Source organism: Girardinichthys multiradiatus, chromosome 3 (genome assembly GCF_021462225.1).
Source record: "Girardinichthys multiradiatus isolate DD_20200921_A chromosome 3, DD_fGirMul_XY1, whole genome shotgun sequence".
Taxonomy (NCBI): Eukaryota; Metazoa; Chordata; class Actinopteri; order Cyprinodontiformes; family Goodeidae; genus Girardinichthys; species Girardinichthys multiradiatus.
The window spans coordinates 7,507,152-7,534,524 of record NC_061796.1 but is presented as its reverse complement, the minus strand read 5'-3'; the positions used below and the strand labels follow the sequence as shown (position 1 = coordinate 7,534,524).

The following is a 27,373-nucleotide window of genomic DNA, read 5'->3' as shown; positions in this document are numbered from 1 at the left end:
ATGGAGAAAACTGCTGACTGGACAGATGTTCAGAAGACAGAAGACAGTCATCAACACAACTTCGCAAGGAGGGTAAGCCACAAAAAGTTATTGCTGATGAAGCTTGTTGTTCACAGAGTTCTGTATCCAAGCATATTAACAGAAAACTTTGTGGAAGGAAGAAATGTGGTAAGAAAAGGTGCAACAGGGAGAACCACAGCCTTGAGGGGATTGTCAAGCAAAATCCATTCAAGAATTTCAGGGAGCTTCACAAGGAGTTGACTGACTGGGATCAGTGCATCAAAAGCCACCACAAACAGATGAATACTAGACATGGGCTACAAATGTTGCATTCCTCGTGTCAAGCTACTCCTTAACCAGAGACAAGTGTCTTATCTGGGCTGAGGAGTAAAAGAAATGGACTGTTGCTCAATGGTTCAAATGTCAGCTTTCAAATGAAAGTAAATTCTGCATTTCATTAGGAAAACAAGATCCCAGAGTCAGGAAAAGGGGAGAGGCACAGAATCCATGTTGCTTGAAGTCCTGTTTGACGTTTCCTCTGTCAGTGATGGCTTGTGGTGCCATGACATCTCCTGGTATTGGTCCACGGTGTTTTTCGAAGTCTACAATCAATGCAGCCATCTACCAGGAAATTCTAGAGCAGTTCATGCTTCCCTCTGCTGATAAGCTGTTATGGAGATGCTGATTTTATTTTCCAGGACTTGGCAACTGCCCACTCTGCCAAAGGTACCAAAAGCTGGTTCGATGACCATGGTGTTCCTGTTCTTGATTGGCCAGAAAATTACCCTACTTGAACCACACATGGGCTGTTGTCAAGAGGAAGATGATACACCAGACCCAACAGGGCAGATGACCTGAAGAAAGCTGTTAAAGCAATCTGGGCTTCCATTACACCTATGCAGAACCACAGGCTGATCGGCTCTATGCCACGGCACATTGATGCAGTCATTTATGTAAGAGGAGACCCAACCAGGTATTGAGTCCATAGAAATGGGTTTTCCAGACGCCTGACATTAGTGCTTGAAACGTCCTTTTTTGATTTGTCTATTGTGATATAAAATTTTTTTGAGACACTGAATTTTGGGTTTTCTTTACCTGTAAGCCAAAATTACAAGGAATAAAAGCTTGAAATGTTTGACTCTATGTGTAATGATTCTATATATAATACGAGTTTCACTTTCTGAAATGACTGGTAAAACATATTGCACTTTTATGCAATATTCAAATTTTTTCAGATATACATGTAAATATGTTTGCAAGGCATTGATTTGTGCATGTTCATGGTTACCTCTGATATATGTGGAGTTTTGCTGCTTTCAGGGACCGGGTCACTTCTGGCTGATGTCGAAGCAGTGGCCATGGTATATGTTTCAGAACTATGTTTCTGTTTAGAGCACAGCAGAGACAAAGCCACTTTAGTGCTCAGGCCTGGCAGGTTGGGGTTGTGCGCGCTGACGCTCCACGTAGAATAAACTGAGGTACAAGGGTCTTTCTCAGCAGACGGGTTGGGTTTGACATAATTCAGGTAGCACCAATTTACTGAGGTGGACGTATGGAGGCTGGGGTATGAAGAGAGGCTTAGTTTCTCAACCCCCACTTCTGGAGTTGGCACTTCTTCCTTTTTTTGACTTATCTTTTCAGGTGATTTCTCCTGTCTTTCCTTTTCTTCCCTGTTACTTTTCCTCGGGACTCGTTCCTGTACCTCCTCTAATTTGACCATTGTCCCCTCTATTCTGTCGGTTTGCTGCTTCTCTCCCTCTTCCAGTGTTTTTCCCATGATTTTGCTTTCTTCCTCCTGGCTTACCTTGGGTTCTACATTTTCTTCCACACTCTTATATTGCTCCTCCTCCTCTTCTTTTACTCTTTTCTGGTGTCGCTTAGCCTCAGTGCTGAGCTCCAGACTAGCTGCAGGAGAAAGCATACGTTTGCTTCCTCCAGATCCCAGAGGACCATATGCCTCCCCAGACATTGAGGACAGCTCCTCAGACAAGGACAGAGGAAAAAGGCTCTGGATGGATGAAGATGGAACTCGAAGATAAGATTCTTGCAACTTGTCCCGTTCTGTTTGTGCCATGATGATCATAGCTGTGCAAGAAGTTGACACCTGTGAGTGAGTGGAAGCCAAAATCTGAGAAAGGGTGGTATACATGGCACTGGCAAATGTAGGTCTATGGGTTTGGAGGCGCACTGGCACTACAAGTGATACCACTGGTGGAAGCTGTGCCAGGCATGTGGCAATGACCGGTTGTTGTTGGCGGTATGAGATAGCTACAAGAGAATGATGGGTCAAAGAAGAAGAAATGGAGGAGATGGGTGGTCTGGTCTCTGTAGAGGACTGAGAAGGAATGTGTGTTCCAATTCTTGGCAGAACAGGAAAACGTAAAGGCTGACTACTTCTAACCCCTGATGAGCTAGGGAGAGAAACAAGAGGTGTGAGATGGTGTAGTGGTAATCTCAACCGTTCTGGCAAGTGCACCTGCCCTGGGTGGGTCTGTGAAGGAGATCCTGATTGTGAATGTAAGAAGGATCTGTGAATGACATGGGGAGACAGGACCTCAGTTATGGCTGTGGTTATGGGGAGTAGCTGTGAAAGTGCTCCAGTTTGAAAAGCATGTCCTATGGGTTGCAAAGGGAGCACATTGTGAGAGGGTGAGAACATTTGTGATTGTATTAGCTGCATGGGCTTCCCTTCGGCATCCAGACAGAAGTGGGGACTTACTTCAGTAGGGTAGAGATAAGGGATGTTGGGGTGAGAAGGACCAGGTATTGGACTTTGGCTAATACTGCCCACCATCTCCTGCTCTGGTTCACCTAAAGTAGCCTGTTTTACAAGAAGAAACTTTCTCCTTTCTTTCCAGGAGGATGTGGACTGCTGAGAGGAAAGGGATCCATAATCAAAGGATTTACTTCTTGTTTCTGAGATCTGTTCAGTTTGTTGGGGCCTAGGAGGGGCCTGCTCTGATGCTGAACGCCTCATCTCCTTGTGGCTTTGGTGTTGTTGGTGAGAAACAGATGGCACCATCAGCATCTGGGAGCTTTGGCTGCCAGAGGCCCAGGCAACTGGCTCTGAACGTACTGTGTCCTCAAAAGAAGCCGAGAGGCTTGAGACATTACTTTCTTGACTAGGGCTCCGTGGAAGAGAAGGAGAATCAAAGCTGGACTCCCCAGAGGACTGAGCTGCTTCTGCTAAGCGCAGTCTTTTCTTCTTTGGTGGCAGCTTCTCTGCAGGTAGCTGGGCCAGAGTCTGGCTACGCTGTGGCCACTGGAATTCCTCGGCTTTCTCGAGTTCCTACAACAGAACTACAAATTAACAAAGTCTCCTAGGTAAGCAAAGTACTGTACGGTACAATGTGTGCAATTAAAGTAGATCAATAGGAGGAAAGTCTTGCATACCTTGGACGAAGATGTTCTCACTGGGGGTGAAACAGATGGCATGTCAGCATCAAGCTCCAAAGTAACAAGGATCTCTGGCACTTGGATGTTTGGCTGGCGGATGAGACGCGATGTAGAGGGTGAGGGTTTTGGCTCAAGCTCTTGTGGCTGCTGATTTTCTCTAAGGTCTGGCTCATGACTTTCCATAGATAAACTCTCTTGTTTCTCAAAAGAACTAGTGTGTTGGATGACAGAAACACCCTTCCTGTCCCACTGCTGCTGTTGGTTTGGCTCAGTCTGTAAAGTAACACCTAGAGGGAGTGACCAGACAAAAACAAATAAGCTAGCATCATATTTAGTGGCTTCAGGGTTAAGCTGGCTACAAGATTAAGCTGGTTTCATAAGTATTGTGTCACTTATAACTTTCCCTTTCTAATCTTGTTAGTTTTAAATAAGGTATATGCAGACATTCTAATGCTGTTATTGCTTTTGACTTAGTCTGTTTAGGTTCAGATAGTCTGTCTAGATGGGTCTAGTACAGAGCTTGGTAATTCAAGTTCCTTAGAGCCAGTGTTCTGCATCTTGTAGATTTGTCCCAACTCCAACAGACTTGAATCTTCAGTCAGCAAGTTTTACAGAAGCCTCCTAGTGATCAGTTTATTAAAAGTGGGTCTATTTAAGGCCAGACACAATTAAAACATGCTGGGCTTTGCATCTGGAGGACCAGAATTGCCTATCTGTAATCTAGTAAAAGGATGCATACACAAACCTGAGAGGGCCTGGCTGTGGTCTGGTCTGCTTAGCACTGAAATAAGGCCTGCAGCGCTGCCTGACATGGGTACAGTTCCAGGACTAGGGGGGTCCTCCTCCAGACTCTCCTCTTTCCTCCTCTTCCTCACAGCTATGGCCAGTGCTCGGAACTTGGAGTGCATCAGCGGAGGCCGAGTCTCTCTACACGGGCTACATGCATCCTTGCCCTCTTGTTTTGGTCCTGTACATGTTCCTATGTGAGCCTCATTGCCCTCACTGTGCTGACAGCAGGCTCCACAAGATCTACATTCAAACACGCTTTGACTCTTTTGTGGCTCATGTGGCTGCTTGCCTAAATGTGTTCCTCTGGCTGAGGACAAAGGACTGCCCGCCTCCAACATTGACTCAGCACCTAGAGGTACCTCTATGGCAGGCTGGCGTCTGAGCATACGTTGGGTGCCTCTCATTTCTGCAACCACTGCTTGCTGCTCATCAAATGACTGGCTTAGTCGGTATCCTCTTGGAGACATAGTGCCCGAAGTGAAGTGCTCCACTTGGCTTGAAGATGACGGCAATGAGTGGCTTCTAAGAAGAGGCACAGCTGAAAGTTCCTGTGTGTTCAGTAGATCTGCCTCAGGGTTCTGGAGATGCCTCAAACCACTGGGGCCTGCAGCCTCTATTTTTGGGTCAAAGGCATAGGGATCCTTAGGGGCAATAAATTTGGGTGACTCCATACTACTTTTCCTGGACAGGGAGGAGCGTCTGGGCTTTACACTGTCGATCTCACTGGTGTCTACTACTGCTTCATTGATAGTAATAAGCTTGGTAATGTGTTCTATCACTTGAGTTTTAGGTACAGCAAATGGAATGCTTTTCTCCTCGGTTCCTGATGATGAGGAATGTGAAGTAGGAAGCTGGTGCTGGTGGGGACTGCGCTGCTGCCCTCCCAGTCTTCCATACTTTCCTAGAATAATTTCTGCATAGGTTTTGGCACTGGAACTTGGGGGGCTGACTTGGGACAGGTCAGTACTACCTGATCCAGAGAAATAGCCAGACTCTGTGCTGCCCTTACTTCCAGGGCCTAAAGAAGAAGATGAGGTGGAGAGGGAGGAGGAGGGAGGGTCATCTGGTGAAGACCTAGGGCCACGTTTCCTAAGCCTCAATGCCAATCTTTGCTTGACAGCCTGAGAGTCCTCAGGCCTTTGGCTCTCCTCGGAGCCTTCAGGCCGCTCCTTAGGTGCTTTCCTCTGCTGTCGAAGCATCTTCTTAGAAGAAGATTTTTTGCGCTGGCCTGTCTCATCTTCAGATTCAGTGCTTTCTCCCTCTGTGTGCTCCTCAGGGTCTTCTCCAATACTGCTACCCTCTGGTCCACTTAAACAAGGCTCATCTCGACTGGAAGCCAGGCCTACTTTAATGCGATGGGCGTGGGACTTACGGTGCTTGTACAGATTGCTCTTGGTCTTAAAAGAAAAGCCACAGGGAGCACATGGGTATGGTCTTTCTCCTGTGTGGGAGCGAATGTGTTTCTCAAGAACACTTGGCTTGGCACACGGACGGCCACAATATGAGCACACATATTTCCCTGGCTTTTGGGGTTTCTTCTCCCCCTTTTTGGGAGAGCTGACACCTTCTGGAGCTTCATGACTGGACTGAGGTGGCCCCCCGTGACCATGCTCACCCTGGGTGGAGGACATAGGGGTGAGGGATGAGGATGAGGTTGCAGAGAAAAAACTGCCTCCAGATGTACCCGGGGTGTCCGAATGCTGCCATGCTGCCGCTTGCTGCTGCTGTATCCGAAGCAGGTCAGTACGTTTGGGTTGACGATTTTGTAAGCGGCCCAAAGCTCTATGTACAGGACGAGGATTAGAAGGCTGCTGGGGCTGCTGAGGTGGACAAGACCCTAATGAAGACTCAGCTGTTGCACGCTGCGACTCTTGCCTTCCAGAGCGCTCCCCATTGGCCGGACGGCTAGGCTCAGCCTCCATAGAGTGGGGAGGAGACCTCACAGACAGGTAATAAAAGGCTCTATGAGCCTCATTGGTACAAACACATGGAAACAAAAAGTTCACAGGCGATGGAAGACTGACAGATTAAACTGTAATTCAAAAGTGAGGACCTTTTTCAGCGTGGGCCAAGAGTTATTCAAAAGGGCAAAATGAGGCATCATTAAAAGCCGTCCCGTAGCTGCATTGATGCAGGTAAACATAAAAGTTCTTTCTGTGCAGAGGAGGTAAGCGCCTGTCTAGCCACAGCCATTCTAACAGTCCTCCCAAGGTCTTTCCACATCTCCTTTGTTGAATGCAAAGTGGCAACTGTTCAGCTTCTGAGTGGATCTAAAGAAATACAAAAATAAAGAAAAAAAATGAGTCATAAAGGAGGAAATATATCAATGCTGTACATGTTTTAGATTTACTAAACTCTTTTATTTAGTCCTTTTAAAGTTCTAACTTGACTTGCAACCCATCCAGGATGTACCCACCACTAATCCATTGAGCAGTGGAGACAGGCGTCATACTCAACAGGATGGATGGATAGAAGGATGGATGGTTTGATGGATGGATATGTTTTCCTTTTTCAATTTTAAGTACGGTTATTAATTTTATAATTATGTGTTATAAATATTTTCATCGATCCAATGTCTATACTTTGATCATTTTTTGGGTCCCGGGGAGGGGTTGGTGCTTATCTCCAGTCAATGGATGAGTCTTTCACAGGGCAAAACATGACAAAAGAAAAACATGTTGGGAACTGCAGCAAAGACTGGAACCTTGGGGTCAGCAGGTGTACAAAACAACCATTCAATGCTATCTACATTCCAACCTGTTTGTAGAGTGAGGAAAGAAAAATAAAACTTTTAATTCCTGGCACCATAGACATGGAGTTTGGTATGATCCAGGTAGGTTTGGTGTGATAAAAAAGGAACATGAAAACGTACCTCATGCCCACTTTAAGTATGGGGGCATCTATCATGCTGTGGGCCTGTTTGCCATTGGAAACATGTTAGAGTGCATGGTATCATTACCTCCTTGAAATACTAGAACATTTTAAAATTAAAAATCAAGTGGTAGAAAACTGTAAAAGGGTCTTTCAAAAGGATGATGATGATCCAAAACACATGACCACATCAAGACAGAAATGGTTAACTAGACATACAATCAACCTTTTTCTCAGCCCCACGACCTAAGTCCAACAGAAAACGTATGAGGTGACCTGAAAAGAACAGACCATAAGAGAGGATCCATAACTGCTGATGATCTAGAGAGATTGTGCAAAAGGGAATGGTCAAAGAAAAGAAAAGAAAACTTTAATCCCCCAAAAAATCTAAACTGAGCCTCTGTTTATAGAATGGATTTCAAGTTCATAGTTTCATATCTAACCAATGAGAAGCCTAAGGCCAGCCAGGCAACATCCACAGCGTGGGCACCAACAGCCAGGGCCCAAGTATGAAGGCAAGGAGTCAAAACAAATGTTGCAAATACTCCCTATGCTAATCTGATCTGGCAGCAAAGCAGAGGGAGGTAAATGGTGTGGGCTGTTTTCTAGTTTTACAGCCACTGCGTTTCAGTGTCAGCTCCCTCCTCACACCACTGCCACCAGGCTGTGTCAAGATCCTTGGAAAACCTTTTATCGAGATGGATCTATTGCAATAATTCCCACTTAGACACTACTAGAAAGCTGTGTTTATGAGGAGCTAAGAATAGCTGATCACAGGGACTCAGAGATGAGGCTGGAGTGAAATCTCATTCTTTATCAAGATCTATGTGCTGTAATATTTCCTCAATTGCTACAAAGGCTGCACTCAGACTCAACTCGAGACACAGGATTCTTGTACTGCAGCCAGTAAAAGCACACTGGGGGGAACGGAAAGAGCCAATGATAACATTTTCAGTTAGCAGCCATGCTTGACTGCTGACAGTCTGTCAGCATGGCCTCATCCAGAGTATCATTCACAATCTATGACATTAACACCATCTTCAAATCCCTAACCCTGTCACACTCTGGAGATGAGCGCTCGGTAAAAGGAGCATGCCCAGTGTGTTCCCTTCATAGCTGCAGATCTCTGCAGTAGTGGAACATTCACGCAGGGCGAATTCATACAGAAATCTGCACAGACTTACAGAGAAAATATTACAGAGATCTGTGTGATAGAGGAAAAGAAACAGAGGTGGGAAGTGATGAGATACTGGTTAAATAATCAGACCCAAGAGAAGACTGCGGCTGACGGCGCCAGCAGTGTCAGTGCAGTAATGACAGCTTTTTATAATGAGAAAAACACAACACAGTCAGCCTTCATTAGAGCCGGTAGACAAAAAAAAAGGAAAAGAATCACCTTTCCTTTTGACAACAACTTGACAGACACTTGCCACGGTCTCCACATTTTCCCACATTTCTGATGAGGGCCAATCATCTGTCCTGCTTGTGTTTCTCTAAAGCAGAGCAGTCTTTCATTACAGCAGATTTTCAGCAAAAACATTGAGCCGAAACACCATTACATTTCAATTCAGTTTTCTTTTTTCCCTCCTTCTTCAGTTTGATGGAGGTAGCCATTTCTATCCTGGGATGTTTGAACCAGGGACACATTATTTTCCTGAACTATAAGAACTGGATCACAAAGAAGTTGTCATAAAACAGAGAATGGCTAAAGGGGCTTTGTTAATTACACACCACAAATGAGCAAAAAAGCAGCGAATAAACATTAGCAAAATGAGCAAACTAGGGTTGGGCAGTATTACGGTGTAAGGGTATACCAGGATATCTAAAGACAACAGTATTGCTTAGGTTACAGTAATTAAAAAGTGCTGCCAATTTGAAGTCAATTATGCAAAGATAGGCTTAAATGTGTTACATTTTGTGTTTGTGTGTGCACACCTGTTTGTGCAGTTGAGTGAGGACCACTTTTTGAATTTCACCGTTTGTTGCAAAGTAAGGACATTTTCATGGTCAATGCAATGTCCTCACACACACACTCTTGTCTTACTATATGTTGTGTGTGTGTGTGCGCGCATGTGTTTTGGAGTGTGTGTGTGAAGAGTGAACATCCTGTTCACTCTTCCTTCTGTTGTGTCAGGATGTTTTTTCAACAGTGACGCCTTGTGTTTAGTCGAGTTACTGCAGTGACGTTACCTGCACATCAGCAGTGTTGCAATGAGTTGTGTTGCTTGAAAACAGTTGTGGAGCGCTGCTCCTAAAGCATCTGCCACAGAACAAATATGGTCAGTGTGGGTTGTTTAACTGAACATAATAAAAGGTGTATTTTTTTGCAAGTCAGGTGTGGCATGAACATGATCACTGGTGCCTTTTATACAGTCCTTTCAGGCACACACTCCAGTTATTTTTTTAAACAGTAGACAGCCCTACAGAGAAATTATGTCTGTATTCAAACAAGATCACAGAAGAAAAATCTAGAGAAAGTACTTTCCAAATAAATAACTCTAACTACACAGATTGACCTTGTCAGGGTTACTTTTAGGTAGATTTTAAAGTTTATGTAACATTTTCCAAAAAGTTTTTTTTCTGTAGTTACATTCAACCATAAAAACAAACCAGTGTTCAGACTCTACCATACTACTCCTCCTTTCTAGCCACTGTTCCTCATTCCACTTGCAGGTACATATAGGAACATATGTGACCAGCTAAAACAATAGCACACATGCCCACCCAGCAGGGTTTACGCCATCGTTCAAAATTCAAAATGTCAGAAGTGGCGGGCATACGTAAGACATAACTACACCATGACGATGGCACAAATTACTTTCTCCATTTACTAACTCATGCCAGCGTTTGGCATTAACCGGTTTGCTTTAGTTGAATAAAGACTTAAAAGGGCTGACTGGATAGTAAACTGTAGATATTTTATGATTCATGGAGATTACAGAATCATAAAACTGCCGTACCTGTTTAACAAAGCACATCTTTGATCAGATCTGCACCTGGAAAGTTTGCAGCTTGCTGCATCCCCTGCCTGAATTTCATGAAGCTATAATAGCAGTAGGTCAATTTCTAACAAAAACAACCTTTAGAGTTGACAGTGTTAATGCTGTAACGTATTAGGGATGTTACAAACTTTTGTTTGAGTACTTATGTTTTATCTGTTGTGTAGACTATTTGTTTTGTAATGCGATTTATATATAAAAAAACTCCCAGCAGGATTTTATATCTTAATTTGATAATTTGAAGAATCTACAAGAAAGCAATTTCAAATTCAAATTAACCTAGATTTTGTAGTTCGTAGCCTCAGCTCTGATCTTTGCCTTACTTCAGCTGCTCTTCTCTAATGCAACCTGTCTAGAATGTTTTTAATGTTATCCTGAAGAATAAGTTTTAGCTTGAATGTCTGTAATTTAAGTAATTGTCAATGTAATTTCTTTTTTTTTTTTTTTTTTGCTTATTCAGAAAATAAGAAAAGTTTTTAAATAATCAATAAATGATTCATGATTAACCTTAAACACTAATGAATGTGTTAAACTTTAAAGTGAAATGTGTGCTCAACAGGATGATTACGTTTGAAACCTTGAATGTGAAAACAGCTTCAACTAGGAACAAGGAGAGTATTTCATCTACCAGTACAGAAGGTTTATACCATTAATCTCTGTATAGTCTGTAAAATGCAGTCAAAAGAAAAAGATTGAATCCATTAATTATATTATCTGTCTGAATTGATGGGGCTTCCAATTCTGCTTTTGACTGGTTGACCAGTTCCTCCTGATGACTCCCTCCTTGGAAGCTCTGGGTGCCAAGAGAGCAGAGCTGTGTTCTGAGACAGACAGAAAAAACACAACTCAGAACCAGCTGGAGGTTTTGTACAACCAACTCAGAAAGAACCCTCAACTTATCAAGATTCAGTTTCAGAGATAAATGTTACTGTTTGCAGTGTACGTTTTGCTATGTTTGTCTAATTTTATTCTAAATTCCTTTAAGACTCTAGTTTTGATTTTGCACCACAAATCGGTGGTGACTTAGCGACTTTCTTTAAATAGACTCTTTGTTGTGTCCATCTTGTTTTCCAAGCCTAACCACAAGGCATTGGAACAAACTGAATAAGAACCAACAGCCTTCCAGTCTCCAAGTGACACTCCAGCCAAAACCAGAGCTGTTGTGCTGAAATTTCTTCGCCAGCCAAACTGAGAAACAGAATTGCAAGAGCCACCTGAACAGAAGCTGAAGTTGATTTCATAAGTAAGCCATTAAGGCAATGCGGGATCACAGTAAGGTGCTCATTTCAGTTTATTACCAGTTCTGGTGTTGAAAGCTAAAAGGTAAATTGTGGTTCCTAAACTTTGAATTCCTTTCTTTCTTCCCTCTCCTAAACTCCCAGAAATTAACGTTAGGTATTAAAATCACATTTCTAGGCTGTGAAATTCCTGAGACGGACAAATATTTCATAAATGTGGAACCTAAATCAGTTTAGAACAAAGTTTGAACATCCAGTTTCTTATTCATAAAACTCTTCCTCCAAGCTGTAGTTATAGGTTGTATATTCTAATGCTTTGTTTTTGTGTTTCTCTTTACTTAATGAAATCATTAGAAAATAGATTTGAAATGAAAAGGAAAATACACTTTAAGTACAGTACTGATCCTTTTTTTTTCTTTGAAACAAAATTAGAGCGATAGACAGCATCTCCTTGCTTCTTGAAATTTGATAAAATATCATTCAGTTAGTAGGAACCAATTTATCCTTCTGACAAATTTGTGATGGACTATGATATATAATACATTATGATGAGACTGATTTCTGTACTTTAACATAGTTTAGGCTAGCTAATCACAGCAACATATACACAGTTATTTTACAACAAACTTGTCAAGGTAGATGGTAATTTAGTATACTGTGGTATTTTCTGGAAGGCTTACCAGTAACAGAAAATGGAAATTGCCCAGCCATAACAAAAAGGGAAAGAAAAGCATCGGTAGAGAAACCAAGTGGGGGAAAATGAGCAAAAAGTGATGGTCTGGATATAAATAGGAGAGACAAGAGAAAGAGAAAAACACACTCCTTCATGACATCCTCTGTAACGAATGTCTCCGTTCACATAGTTATCAGCATTTAGGTTTAATGATCTCAGGACTGGCTGTTGATGCAGCCCTCAAACAGGGCAATTAGAAGGTTTTTAAGAAGGTTGGGGAAGAGCGCAGCTTCCATTATTCATCGCAGTCTAGACTGCGAGGTCATAGCGAGGAAACACAAAGTCAGAGCTGTGCCAGGAGCATGAGCGAAAGGAATGCCACAGCCTAGCGACAAAGCATACACACCCTTAAGCACACATCTACTGTACAGTAGAGATGTAACCAAAACAATGTGCACAGAAAACCCCCAAATCTGTTTAAATTAATGTGATCAGCCCTCACCAGTGAGGTGATTTACCCTGATTTCAGCCAGGGGGCTTCCTTTCTCATAGACCTCATTCCACAGAGAAGACATCCTAACAATGGTTCCCGTTATGTACAGTAACACTGCAACGCGCTGTGGCCTAAATGATTCGTTAAAGGCCAAAAATGAGATTAGAATGAGACACACAAGTCTTCTGTTACTGGTGTGGATGGGGAAAGGTCGTTCCTGCTTCTATTTTTAGGCTGAAGTGTGAAGGGGAAGAATTATACAGCAGTTTCACAGATTTGAAACTGGTTTATTTTATGTTAATTCAGAGTAACAGTGTCACAGCTGATTAAGTGATCTGTTGTGCAATCTAGTTTCTGTTGTCTCCACCTGAAATGTGACTAATGACTCGTCAGCAGAGATGAGAAGGCGTAGCGAAAGGAGGAATGTGGACAGAGTGAACATACATGGAGGAGTCTCCGTCAGCAAAAACTGGCTCTGATGCAGGTACCCAAGGGAGTCCCTGACACATGAAGGAGCTCTCACTCCATCTCCTTTAAACACGCTTCGTCATGAACGTCAAATAATGTCTCCTGCCATCATGTTTCTTGAATATGGTGAGTCCCCCAGCATTTCTAAAACTGTAAAATCCTACAAAACATTTAGCTTAACTTAGGCTCTAAATGAACTTTGCAGCAGTTATACTATAAAATTTGTATATTGTAATTTTAAATTATGTAACAGAGCGATGCTTAACACAGTTTTCTTTTCCCGAATGTGTTTTTTTTTCTCCATATATCTTGTTTTGGCATTTCAGGCATACAATATAGGAAAGCTGGTTGCCCATAAGGCAGGGCAAATTTGTTCTACAAAAAAGGATATGTCATTGTGTTATTGACTTCATTAAATCAAGACTGGGTGTTAAGATTTTATATATATGGGTAATTTATCTAGACATGAACCAATAATTTGCTAGAGACAGGCTAATTTCCCTTGATTGACTCTGATCTGTGATCAACTGGTCAATATGGAAAAATCTGTTTTTTTTCTACTCAAGAAAACCATCGGAACCGAGAACTCTATAACCAATCTGTCTATATATGCATCAACTACCAGAATGTTCTTTTTGAGTTGAATAAAAACCAGTAAAAGGTTAGGAGCGCATACCTTGATGCCTTAGTGAGGATAATGAACTTCCTTCTTTTCTCTTGGATTAAAAGTTGTTACCTCTATCAAATAAGCCTATTGTCTTTTTTTGTGTTATAGTCTCCAAAAGAAGAAAATGTGAAATTGGTCAAAATTGGGATCAGCAGATCAAGAGTCAAGGAACCGAAAATTGGTATCAGCCCGAGAAAGCCTGTTTGGTGCAGCTTTGATGTATAACTTTATTGTTTACCAATTTGTGTCTGATTTATTTTTGTGCACCCTAAATAAAATAAAAAAAAAGGGATCCACACAGCATTCATTACACAATAAATGCAGAAACCAGCCAATCAAGGTTTTTATGGCCAACACAGGTTTTTGGTTTGTGGTCTTATTCAGCTTTTTTTTCACACAAGGGGAAAAATATCCAGCAGGTTGGCTGATAGATGTAGCAGTTTTAAACCCAAAAGAAAATGAAAGACTTACAGGATTAATCCCAGTTATGCATCATAGCGTATCTTCATAACCCTTGCCTGATTTTTTTTACATGCAAAAAAAATGAATCAGCAAACATGCTGCTGATCAACGCGTTTATAAGCAGAGAAAGGGTGGGAGTTCTTAGTTATAATGCATTTATTGAGTAGGGGAAATAAGAATTTGATTTTCAGTATTTGATGAATAAACATAGGCAATTAGCAAAAAATTGGCACTGGACCCCTGGCTGACCTATTTATGTATCTCTAGATTATAAGGTTTGTTCAATAATAGTGTCAAATTTAAAATGAAAACCTTTTCGTGATTTTCGTGATTCATTAAAAATGTATAAATCAACAAAATAAACAAGCTGCACAAACACAAACACACTCTGCTTCTCTTTCTCTCCTACTGGTGGTAGCCTAGTGGAAGTTCCCATGGAAACCGTTCCTACTCTGAAGCAACGGCAGATGGAGAGGGAGCTGGAGGTCTAAATTTATCTCCCAGCATCCTCTCTGACTACAGACGCACACTGGCAGCAGGAAGTAAGGTGGGGAACCGCTTCACCTCGGCGTGTGACGGCAAGCGGACATGACCCCTGACTTTGGCCTCTCCCTCTGAGCAACGACGGAACCGTGGTCCCAACTAGGCAATTTAACACCTAATACTGTAGAGATGGTTCTGTATTATTCCCAAATTGAAAGGCATTTAGAAAGTAAACTCCAGGAAACAGAGCTAGCAGATGAACCCAGACACTGAAACCCAAACGGTTCTACAGAAACAAAACCAGGCATCAAAAAGAGGCCATAAAACCACCCAGGAATATCACTGCATCTGACAAACCCCATATACCAGAGCTCTCACTCACAACCTCTCAGCACTCTGTCTGGGATTGCACTGTGTTTGCTGTTGCTCTGAGGCCAGAGGATGTAGTGAGAGATTTCACACAACTCCGATAAGACTGGCATCTCTCAGCCGTCACCAGACTCACTCTGACTAATAGCACAACTCTGTGCATTGAAGGTAAAGAGATCGTCTCAAATTCAGGAAGGAGCAGGTGCAGGTAAACCCAGAACAGGATCTTCATTCACTTTTAAAATTATCATCGCAGCTTTCATGACATACTTGTAAAATGACAACATTTCAAACAGTGAGTTCTCTGTCCTCTTATTTGTGGTTGCCTCAAAACATTAAGAAAGGTTATACAGATTTTAAACACTGTCTTCCAAACATTGGATGTCTATGGGTGTCTTCTTATGGCTAGTTCAGGTTGACCAAAAAGTATGGCTTAACTGACCCAATTTCTTCACTCTAAATAAAAGACGTTAAAAGTCAGACTTGATTTGCCTATTTGTTCAACCCCATCGACCCTTAATCACATACAGAAATCAGCAGATGTTGTTTAGTTGACGTCTTTTCACCTTTCACTCCCCAACCACAATTTCCTGCATCAATATTATATTAGCAATTACTGTTAAAACAAAACTTTGCTCCAGGGGTAAAACATTGGAAAAGATGCAAATCTGTCACATAACACATGCACAACTTGGTAACTTTCCCTAAAACCATGGGAGCCTATGAATTTATACCCTTGCCCAACAAATATAATAACTCATTTTCAACAACCTGCACTGTGATCACTGTTGAAACATTGAATTAACGTCCAACTTTTTCATTAATGTCTACTTAATTTTTGCAAAAGATGAGCAAATTCAGTTTTAAGATGGAGTATGCAAAATTAAAGAGGAAAACAAGGAAAAAAAGTGAGAGAATGAGAAGGGCGCAGAGTGAGACAGAGTTTAGATTACCTGACAGAGCAGACTGGTCTTCCCCTCAGAGATGCTTCACAGGCATTGTGAGACAAGCAGGGAGAGCCAGAGAGCGCGAGCGGATATGACTGCTTGAGTGGGTGTGTTGCCGAGAGAGAGGGAGAGAGAGGCAAAAAAGGAGTAATGGAGAAAGACGGAGAGAGGAAGACATTGAATGAATGTTCCTACTGTATAAATATGCAGGGAGGGAAGATGTGTCAGCAAGGAGAAGAAGCTTCATGCGAGAGTGCTGCTGAGGGTCTGGAAAAAAATTCCGTCATTTCTAAATTACTGCAGTAATATTATCATTCGCCATCAGCACTCATACGAGGTAGGATAGTCTACAAACACATATCGCAGCCATAGCACACTGCCTGAAGACAAGATTACAAACAGGTCTTGCACCAGGTTTTCCCCTGCAAGACATAACCTGGAGGTGTTTCCTTGCGAGACATCATCACCTCCTTATCAACAAACCGATCCTACTGTGGTGGTAAACGAAATAAAACCTCTAGAGCCTTTTTTAAAAGTGAGAAAACATTCATCATGAGTGCAAAACCTCCCAGTTTCATCTAGTGTGCCGCATCTGTAAATGAATTCCAGAGTGGGATCCATTCAGACGATTACGCAGGAGCCCCCGGGCTGGGCCTACCAGCTCTGCATCGCCACAGAGAGCAAGCGAGGAGAGCAAGAGAAACAGAAAGAGAAAGAGAGGGAGAATTGAGAATGAGCGGAGGTCCTGCTGTTCCATAGAGATTTGCCTCACTGGCAGAGAGCGCAGGAAGTATGAGTCACACGTTCTAAAATAAACACGCTCAGCATAGCATCGAGCCGGCACTCAAAATGAGCGGATGGCTGGGCCGCTGATCAGAAGGCAGGCAGAGAGGAGCATGAATGTATGCATGCCGGCAACACGTGGTGACCGGGTGGAACTCACAGCCAGGAGATGGGATGAGTCGGGAGGAGGAGATGATCCTCTCCTGCTCTAATTGTGTCTTTATTCATGCCTGTCTGCCTCCTTGTTTGCTCTTTTATAAAACACCACATTTTTGTGCTTTCTTTATCCCTTCCCCACGTGATTCTTGCATTAACCACATGCATCTTCTATTCTTACATCTCTGCTTTGTGTTTCCCTCTGCTTTATTTTGCCACAGTCACAGTCAATAGGAGTGTTGTTCAGAACTCGGTGATTACCCCCGGCTCAGTGCAGCTGACAGCTTTAGATGGGGTTGTGCCGTCCTGATGCTGCTAGCTTTGCAGGCCCAGGCGCTGTATTGTGTCTGACTGAATGTGGTCATTGTCACACCTTCCATGCTGTACTTTCCTGTCAGGGACCTTCACCCATCCGTCATCCCTTTGTCCACTGTTCCTCAGACCCGAGGGTTTCTGACAGGAAGATGTTGGGAAGTGGAAGAGGGAGAACAGAACTGCCAATGTGGCATGATTGACAGCAAAGTTGCTCAGCACAGATGTAAAGAATAGTGAAACCAAGGTTTGGACAGCGGACACAGAGAGAGAGAGCTGAGATACGATTACCCTAAAAGAACAAGCAGCAACTTGGAGATGGAACCGATCCAGATGAATTTCGATGCAGTCCCTAATACCAACTTCCTTGGTTTGGATATCAGGCTTATACTTTGGCTAATTTTACTCTGGAGGTTTAAGCCTGTCAGTGACAAAAAGTGTTGCACATAAAATGCCTATTAACAAACGCTTCAGATATGGGTCATGGTCATTTCATTTTAGTTTCTAATTCCTGGTACAAAACGGTCCGGTCCACTGCAGGATGTTTTCCGTATCAATTCCTACCCACAAACCGACAATTTAAAATAATATTCTATTTTCTATAGTCTACTGTAAGGAAATATGGTTACATGTCTCCAATAAATCAAATGTGAAAGATGGAGCTCACACAGAGTTTCATATTTCACAACATTCAGCCAGCCAAATAGGGATCACAACAAAAATAAATAGGAACAGAGTAAAATACACGCATAATGATATGCAATATTGTTAGAATATCCATGAGATTTTAGCATTTTATGACTTTTTATGTCCAAAAGGCCATTGACACACTTAACTACAATGAGAAATAAACTCCTATATCACTAAACCCATAAACCAGGCGCACCTCTAGTCTTTAAAGACATGGGCAGAGCTTATTATGGAAGCCCACTCTCAGTGGGCTGCAGAGTGAGAGAAGTGCTGCTCTGTATTAGCCTTTTTTAATTATGTTTTAAGATAAAGGTTCTGTTTTTTGTGCAAACATTTAGAATGGTGGACGTTTTCTCTAATTGTGACATTAATAATAACTGAGGATAAAATGTTACATTTCAAAGAAAAAGAAGAAGGAGCTTCAGTAGACAACAGGAAGGCCAACTGGAACACAGAAAGTTACTTTATTTTTATATATTTGTTTAACTTTGTACCTCTACCTACGATGGAGCGAAAAGGATTGGGAAATGTAAACAGCCTGTTGACAGACTTTGACAGAAAGTAGGAATGTTTAAAATGTTTGACGGTAATGGTGACAACTGTGCTAGTTATTCAAAGCTGTGAAAAACAGTTTAAACATCCTCATCATCATAAGTTCTTGGTCATGTTTGACTGAAATAGGAAACTGATATTTTATTAGGCTAGTGTGGGTTGTTTTCATATTCACTAACAGCAGAAAGAAAAATAAAAATAATGTTTGAATGAAAGCGTTCCAGATTGGAAAATTTCAGAAGATATTTCAACTCAGATGTGGGGATTGGATCAGAATCTAAAAATCCTGGATTGGACCATCTTCAACAGCAACAAGGGAAATAATAATGAAAATGGCAATTGCAGCATTGGTGAAGGTGTGAAACATCTGTATTCATTATTCTACAATAACCATAAGCTACCCTCAGGCCCAAAGCAGTTCAGGCTTACAGAATATGCAAAGCTGTTCACGTTTCCAGTAAATGAAGACAAGGACTCCCCTGTGGTACGTTCACTATTTCATGACTTCTGCACACATGTTATAATGTAGGTAAAAGCAAAACCTAAAATGCAAACATCATGCTTTATGAGAAAGCTTGTGCTGTTTTGGAGCAGCCGCAGACTATAATTTGGACCAAGTGAGTGGTTTGTGCATTTACAGACAACCATGCAGATGACATATTTTTGGACATTCACCTTGTAAACTGCAGACATTGGCATTAAAGTGGGAAAATATGTGAGCATTTGGAGAGAACTCTCTCTGTTCTGAGGCTGGATTTGTTTCAGACGTGGTTTTCCAGTAAACCGACCAATTCTGTTCATAAGACTGTGGTGTTATGATAGAAACGGGATCCATTTAAAGAGAGACCCTACCATGTGTGTATGAGGCTTAGCAGTACTTTACCTATTTGTATTTACCAAAAAGAACTAAAAATAAAAAAAACACTAAACTTGGACAGAGGGGGCTGATAATCGTTTGTGAACAGGATGTTAAACCACTAAATGTGCTCATTACTGTAAATGAACTTTTACTGTGTCATTTGTTAGACAAATGTTTAATACATATGTTAGACTTTAACCTCCACTTTTAAATACGGAACCAAAATCAGCGGTAGACGTGAGGCTTTTCACCAGCAGTTGTGCAATTCTGCAACTGTTGGTCTCGTTATTCCGACACAGCTCTAAATTAGTTCATGAAAGAAGCGGACACAGCAATCATTGTATCTGGGTCTGTTTCACTTGTATTTATGGCACTGGCAAAAATTAGAAAGGTTAGTTTAAAAAATAAATCACCTAGACTTATATAATAAGTTTAGCACAATGCTATTTTTAGCCAGCTGTGTCTTTTTAACAGATATGTTGAAGTGATGGTTATATTCTGAAGGAAACAACCTGTAGTCTTCCTTAAGTCAATAATTTCTAACTAATGTGGATGCATGCTTTGGATCATTGTCCATTTGGAAAATCTATGCATTTGTACCAGAGTTCTGAGATGTTTCTAATTAGGGGTGCACCGATCAATCACCCCCATTTTCCTTAATTTTGGGAGATCGGTGATCGGCCGATACTTACATGCGAAACCGATCTTATCGACCAATCTTATCTACTGTCTAACCTATTGTGCAAGTTTTGTTTCTTTTTAAAATGCTAAAAATGATAAGAGTAAAGGAACTGCAGTGCTGTAAACGTTTCATTTATATTTGAGAGCACTACCTCATGTGCAGTTAAAACAAGTTTGTATTGTTTTACAGGTACTGTTCAATGTTTTTCAACACAATAAGATTGGAACTGTGAAGGTGTATTGTGAGCTTATAACGCCTAACAGTGTCAGTTATGAAAACCAGAAAAACACCAAAATCTGAATCGGCAGGCCAGACTTTTTAAGAGATTGGTAATCGGTGATGAGCCAGAAAACTACAATCGGTGCACCCCTATTTCTAATGGCTTCTTCCTCTCTGAGTGGCCTTTAAGGCCATGCTGATACAGGACGTATTTGACTGTGGAATCACACTGTCTTAAAATCTTCAGCCAGTATCTTCGCAAGGTCTTTTACTTTTGGTTTGGAGTTGATTTGCACATTTCACAACATAACACATCTCTGGGACACAGGACTGTCACCTTCCTGAAAGGCATGACGGCTGGACATTCCCATGCTGTTTATAGTTGTGAGAAAAAGACAGATATTTGTGGTATGAAAAGTAAAGGAGTGCCACCCATCCCTCTTACCAAGGTAACACTGTTTTAAAACCAAGGTTGATATAAGATGGGGAGCGTGTTTGTTCAGCAGCAGACTGCAGGCTGGCTGCCTGAGCAGATTGCCAGACTAGTTGACCAGCCTGTGTTACTCTACAAAGAGAAGAATGGGAAAAAGATATAATATTATGTGCAATATGCACATAAAAACTACTACTTAAAAAAAGACTACAGGTATCTTTTTTTATATATATTGCTGTTTAAGTATCTTTAGAATTGCACACATTGATCACATTAATTTTTATTAGGAACAGCTGCAAACTTTAATGAGGCAGAAAAAAGAAGGAAGGAAAAAGTTAAAACAGAGATTCCTGTCAAAGATACTTGATACACCTTTGACAGCTCGAAATCCAGCACAAGTGGTGTGCAAATGAAATAAAAGAGTGACAAAGCACAAAGGCAGAAGGGTGGGGTGGTAGGAGGTGCGGATAATTATAGAAAGAGGAACTGACATTTTCAAAAGCTGTCCTCCTCATGCCCACAAGTTTCACTGATGCGTGGACGTCGAGATCACAGTGCAAGCTCTCCCACGCAGCTTACTGTACATGTCGTTCACAGTCGGCTGCTTTGTATTTAGCTTTTACTCTGTCATGGTGCAAACAAAAGAATGGGCTTGCTGCAACACCGTGATGAGAGAACTGCATTCATTTAACTGAATAAAGACAGAAAGATACAAAGGTCTGTTAGCATAAACTATGCTTTAAAAATATTCTGCATTATTGCCTCTTTCACTATTAATATATTTTTTTATGAGTTGTTGCAAACAGGTCAAAAGGTTTAAAGATAATATAACATTTTCTGGAGCACTGAATTTTAATCTCTGCCTACATGTGCTGGCCAATGGAGTCCCATCTTCATCTTATGACAACAACTTTAGCACAGCTATTTTTTGTTTTTTTTAGCGGAGGTTATCTTTTTTCTGTGAAGTCACCCTTGTGGATTCCTCCCACGTGATGGGAAAACCAGTGATAGTTCCCCTTTTTTGCAGCTGTTCTGCTGCATTCTGTGCAAGGCTGCAGCATGGTCACCCTTCTGGTTCCATATATGACCCTGGCACTGCGACCTATCGCCACATCTCGGTAACCTGCCACTATATAAATGCAAGCTCTTTTTGCTTAAACTGCTGCCTGCACAAACACAGATGCAACGGAAAGAGTCAACAGGTGGAAGTCTGGCTTTAGAGTGTTTAAATAAGACCAGGCCCGCAGAACGTATCAACAGGGCCTACTTCTGATTGTAGAGTTTACTCAAAGCTGGACCCGTCCAAGTAATTGCTACCTGCAGAGACAAACAACTCAGTTCAAACAGCGTTTGTCTAAAGTTTACTCTCCCTCCTCTGCCGCAAGGGCCTGCTGCCCATTCTGCTTGGTACCATGCTGCATTAACGGGCTGTCAGCAGAGACTCCTGATGCATCAACGCCTCATCAGCTTCCCTTCGAAGCCAATTCATATATACAAACAACACTTGCTGTGCTACGTCTGTTTAAGCATTTACTTGCCTGAAACTGGAGGTGAGTTTGAATTCATGTGTTAGAAAGAGAAAGGAGCAGTGTGGGACAGAATAACAGGACAGGAAGAAAATAAACTGTCTGCAAATGTGCTGAAGAAACTCTGAGACACAGAGAAAAGTAGCTCTCATATGACAGATCAGCATCAGTGCATGGCCTATATGATAGATACTACTTGTGCTGTTTGAAACATACGTGCCTTGATATGTTAGAAATGCAGCTCTAGAAGAGCATTGGTCAGTTAATCATTCATGCACAGTAGTCAAGACAAAAACAAACAGTAGCATAATAACTTTCTGTGCACTGAATCTGCAGAACAAATGTGAACCTTAAACAGCCCTTAAGTATTTAACCATATGCACAATCTTCATGGGTTATAAACCTAGTACTTTCTAGTGTTTCTGCATCATATGGGTATTTATCATCATAATCTTGGTGTATATGAGGAAAATGATAATAATTGCTGTTTGTCTATAAGTTATTTTGCTGTTAAACAAATCTGGAAAAGGCAAACAAACATTTATTTAGTTTCTAACTCAGGTTGCTGTTTGTTTCAGTTTTGTTTTTTTCTTAATAAAAGTGATTCCAAGTGTTAGGGTCAAAATATGTTTGGATCTGGGCGAGCAAAAGAAACAGTTCTGCACAGGCAGATAGATTTTATAAGTAATCATGGAAAAAAAATCGATTGCTTAAGCTAGTATCAACTAAATACAGTTTCATAGATAATTAACTTTACATAAATCCAAAGCAGGGTACAGACCATGGCACTTGATAGAATGATCAGTATCAGTTTCTGACAAAACTCAACTTCTAACACATGTTCTTGGTTTATTGTCTATGTTTTTGTCAGCTGCACTGAGGTTTGTGTGGCTAAGTTAGAAACGTATGTCCCTAGCTTTTGTACATGAACAAAAATATACATTATAGACACATTATTTTGTTGAAATGTGGATTTTTCCTAATACTCTTTTTTCACCTGTTGCATTTAAGTTGACCATGAAACACTATTAGTTTCTGTGGTTCATTATCTGTCTGCATTGTGTGACCTGTGCTCTAATTTCTCCAGACAATATTGTATGACGTTGAAAGAGCTAGGCGTATAAAACAAGAGAACTTATGTTTCTAGAACTAGAATGACACTAAAATATGTAAGGAGTTAAATTATCAATAAGTCAGATCAAAACAGAGGTTAATGCTAATGTTAGCCAAAAACTTTAGCAAACTGCTCAACACAAAAACAATTACAAACAGGAGGAAGAGCTGAATTTATGGAAGGCTACAGCTGTTTTGTGCTGAGTTAGATACATAGTTAGAAACAAATGATAAAGCTCTGCATGATGAAGGTGTTGACAGGACATCGTAGTACCTTTTTAAACCCTGTTGGGAAGGCATAGTTGGGCTGTGCTGCAGAAACTCTGGTTGGAACAAAATATTTGTAAAAAAGAATACTGCAGAACTCCATGCAGAAAGACCGTGGGCCAGGATTCAAACCCCCGACCATCTTGCAACCAACTATGCCACCATGCCACCCTAGTCGGAACCAATAAGGCAAACTTTCCAAGGTACTTGATAGGTGCATCCCTATATAACCCTACACTACTTTACTGGAACACATGTAGATTTTAAAGCAACATTTGTTGGGCTCGGCATTTGCCTGATATAATGCAAAATGGATGGATAATAAGGCCTTAATGGGAGCAAGCATCATACTGCTCAAGCTGTGATCATCTTATCTTAACATCAACAGTTCTCACTTGCAGGGACAGCTTTATTGTACTGTAAACAGAGGTTTATGATGTCAAGATAAGAGCCAAGTTCTGCTGTCTGCTTATAATAACACAATCTTAGTGGCATCCAGATATAGACCTCTGTGTGTCTCCACCACAACTCACGTCTTCTCGAGTTGCATAGCACAAGACAGCAGAGTTACCGTAAGTGAAGATTATTCATGATTGGCCAAGTTTTCATGCTTCTATTAAAAGCCTGTAAAACCCCAATGTGCCGGCACTGTAACTAAAATATGGCCCAAGCTACTGCAACCGATTGGCCCATTTTGCAATAGCAGACACATAGAAATGTGTCAACAACTGCTCTATTTGTCACGGGGAGGAGCAGTTTTAATTGACTAAGAGAGATCACACTCAACTATACTCAATTATTTAAAGTTATTGACTTGAACACACAATAACATCAGTGCTTTTTAAACAATCTTCATGGATTATTATGCTGACCACCAAAACCATAGCATAAAATAATAAACAGTGCTCTTGGTTATCAAGTATAGAGGTCACTTGACCTATATTACTGAAATTAGGCATCCTTTCATCCAGTTGTAATTGCCCTGGAATGATCTGATTTAAGAGAAATAAAAACTTGCCACAACACAGGCACTCCCTCTTCTCCTTGCTCTGCTACCCTCCCACTCATCCTGAGGGTTGCATCCTCCTGCCTGCAAGCCTGATCATTTGAATAGAACACAAAGAGAAAATGGTTTTCCCAAAAATAGAGAAGCTTTCTAAAAAGTGCACTGCAATAACGAGAGCACAAGACAGAGAGAAAGAAAATGAAACATTGAGAATAAGAAAAAGACAGACAATATGGAGAGGAATTGACACACCAATGTAGGATAGGTGGTTGAACAAACTGATTCCCTGTTACTTCTTGCCTGGTTAAGGTAGCTGATTTGTCATCCATTACAGGCTGAAGCACTGTCTCTGAACATACCCAATCAAAGTTTTGCTGGCTCCCATGTATAGATATTCATACGTTACCTCAAAATGTATTGCCTCTGGAAAAGTTCCCTCTTGAGCAAATGCAGGTAACTAGATAATATAGCAATGTGAAAGAAAGTAGGTACATGATTTATTCTTCTAATGATGGTCAATTGGCTATTCCAGCGACAACACAGAAACTTCAAATTTCTAAGAGATTGCATCTAGTAGCAGGTTTTATGCAGAAATATTTACAAGTAAATAAACACAAATCAGCAAAATGAAAGCAGTGGCAGGGTTTATTGCCTTGCCCAAGAATGTTACTTCGTGACAATGTTGAAGCTCAAACCCTCATTGTGAACAAAATGGTTCTACTTTAGGTTGTCATTTTCTGTATATTTGTAGACTGCCGTATAGTTCTTTACCAAGTCAACCATTATGTAAGGTTAATTAGTGATTTTCAACTTAAGTTTGTGTCTGTGAGTTTTTGAGCAGGGTCAGACGTTTCTGTGTCCACTCTGGGACAGACTTGGAACCATTCTGACAATAGCTGGTAGAGACTCCAGGCCCCTTGTGACTCTGAACAGGACAAACCAGATTTGAAAGGTTTGCAGAAAAATATTTCTTCAATACTGACTGTTTTTGAGCGTAATAGATCTGCTGAACTATTTAGAATTAACTTACACACAATTTTCCTGTTGACCAATCACTGACTTCCAGATACACAGACAACACTTTAAAGGACGTGTCACACTTTAGTCCGGCGCCCTGCAATTTTTAGTTGTGCCTCTGCTTCAACACACCTTAATCATTAAGCTATTTAGAACTTTAGCAGGTCTCTGAAGAAGTTGACTGCATACTGAGGAGGAAATTTAGCCATTTGATTCAGATATGTTGGACCAGGGACACATCTAAAAGTTGCAGGATACCCGCCTTCGAGGACTGGAGTCCTGTTTTAATAAGTTTCAAATGGATTTTGGGGTTTGTCATTGCTGCATAAAATTATTTTTATCTTAATAAGGCCACCAGATATTGAAATTTGACCTAGCCATAAAAAAGCAATATCATCAATCAGGACATCATGCTTCGCTGAAATCAAAACATTCAAATATGGCATAACAAACTGAACCAGTAAGGATAAATGTGCTACAACTAAAATATTAGTTTCATTGTAACAGCAACAGTTTTTGCTAAAGTGCAGAAACCTTTCAGAATGTTTAGAATATAACCAAAGTTTTTGCTGGCTAAATCTTTTCCCTTTTCCTGTACTGTAAGGGGAAATTTCTGAATGTGTATTACTGTGTATTATTTTCATAGTTTGTATTAACAGTGCCTTCAACTGGTAAATTAACTTGAATGATAAATGATTAATTTGTGGGAAAGATTATCACAATGAAGAGAAACCTTGATGACGACTGTGGTTAAACAGGTTTTTAAATGACTGTTCTGTAGTGATGCAACCAATTTTAGTTATCCAGTTTCTAATGAAAGCAGAAAAGGTCTCTTTATACAGTACAGAACATACAAAGCTAATAAAAATATCAATCTTTGTGACAAATACCAAACAAATTGGGCATTGATGGTCTAAATGTGTACATACATACATACACACATACACATATATATATATATATATAGATATATATATATATATATATATGTGTGAAACAACTGAAAATATGTCTTATATTCTAGGTTCTTCAAAGTAGCCACCTTTTCCTTTGATTACTGCTCGCAACACTCTTGACATTCTGTTGATGAGCTTCAAGAGGTAGTCTCCTGAAATGGTTTTTCCAACAGTCTTGAAGGAGTTCCCAGAGATGCTTAGCACTTGTTGGCCCTTTTGCCTTCACTCTGCGGTCCAGCTCACCCCAAACCATCACGATTGGGTCCAGGTCCGGTGACTGTGGAGGCCAGGTCATCTGGCGCAGCACCCCATCACTCTCCTTCTTGGTCAATTAGCCCTTACACAGCCTGAAGGTGTGTTTGGGGTCATTGTCCCGTTGAAAAATAAATAATGGTCCAACTAAACGCAAACCGGATGGAATAGCATGCTGCTGCAAGATGCTGTGGTAGCCATGCTGGTTCAGTATGCCTTCAATTTTGAATAAATCCCCAACAGTGTCAAGAGCAAAGCAGCCTCACACCATCACACCTCCTCCTCCATGCTTCACGGTGGGAACCAGGCATGTAGAGTCCATCCATTCACCAAAGTTTTCCAATTGTTCAGACTGACTGACCTTCATTTCTTAAAGTAATGATGGCCACTCGTTTTTCTTTACTTAGCTGCTTTTTTCTTGCCATAATACAAATTCTAACAGTCTATTCAGTAGGACTATCAGCTGTGTACTGTATCCACCTCCTGATGGTCCCAATCCCATTTATAAGGCTTGAAATCCCACTTATTAAACCTGACAGGGCATACCTGTGAAGTGAAAACCATTTCAGGTGACTACCTCTTGAAGCTCATCAACAGAATGTCAAGAGTGTGTGGAGCAGTAATCAAAGCAAAAGGTGGCTACTTTGAAGACCCTAGAATATAAGACATATTTTCAGTTGTTTCATACTTTTTTG

At 41.1% G+C, this 27,373-nt stretch overlaps 1 protein-coding gene across 2 annotated transcripts in view; it reads right to left on the bottom strand.

Annotated features, from left to right (window-relative positions):
* LOC124865616 (transcription factor HIVEP3) overlaps positions 1-27,373 on the bottom strand; it is a 60,955-nt gene that overhangs the window by 14,592 nt on the left and 18,990 nt on the right. The window contains exons 1-4 of one of the 2 annotated variants that reach the window (XM_047360858.1): positions 15,862-15,929; positions 4,142-6,455; positions 3,394-3,683; positions 1,289-3,289 (exon numbers count right to left, since the gene is read on the bottom strand). In XM_047360858.1, the coding sequence (XP_047216814.1) occupies positions 1,289-3,289; positions 3,394-3,683; positions 4,142-6,107 (4,257 nt within the window). In that variant the 5' untranslated portion in view covers positions 6,108-6,455; positions 15,862-15,929. Of the gene's footprint in view, positions 1-1,288; positions 3,290-3,393; positions 3,684-4,141; positions 6,456-15,861; positions 15,930-27,373 lie in introns of those variants that run through there. The other variant, XM_047360857.1, reaches the window with a different exon arrangement.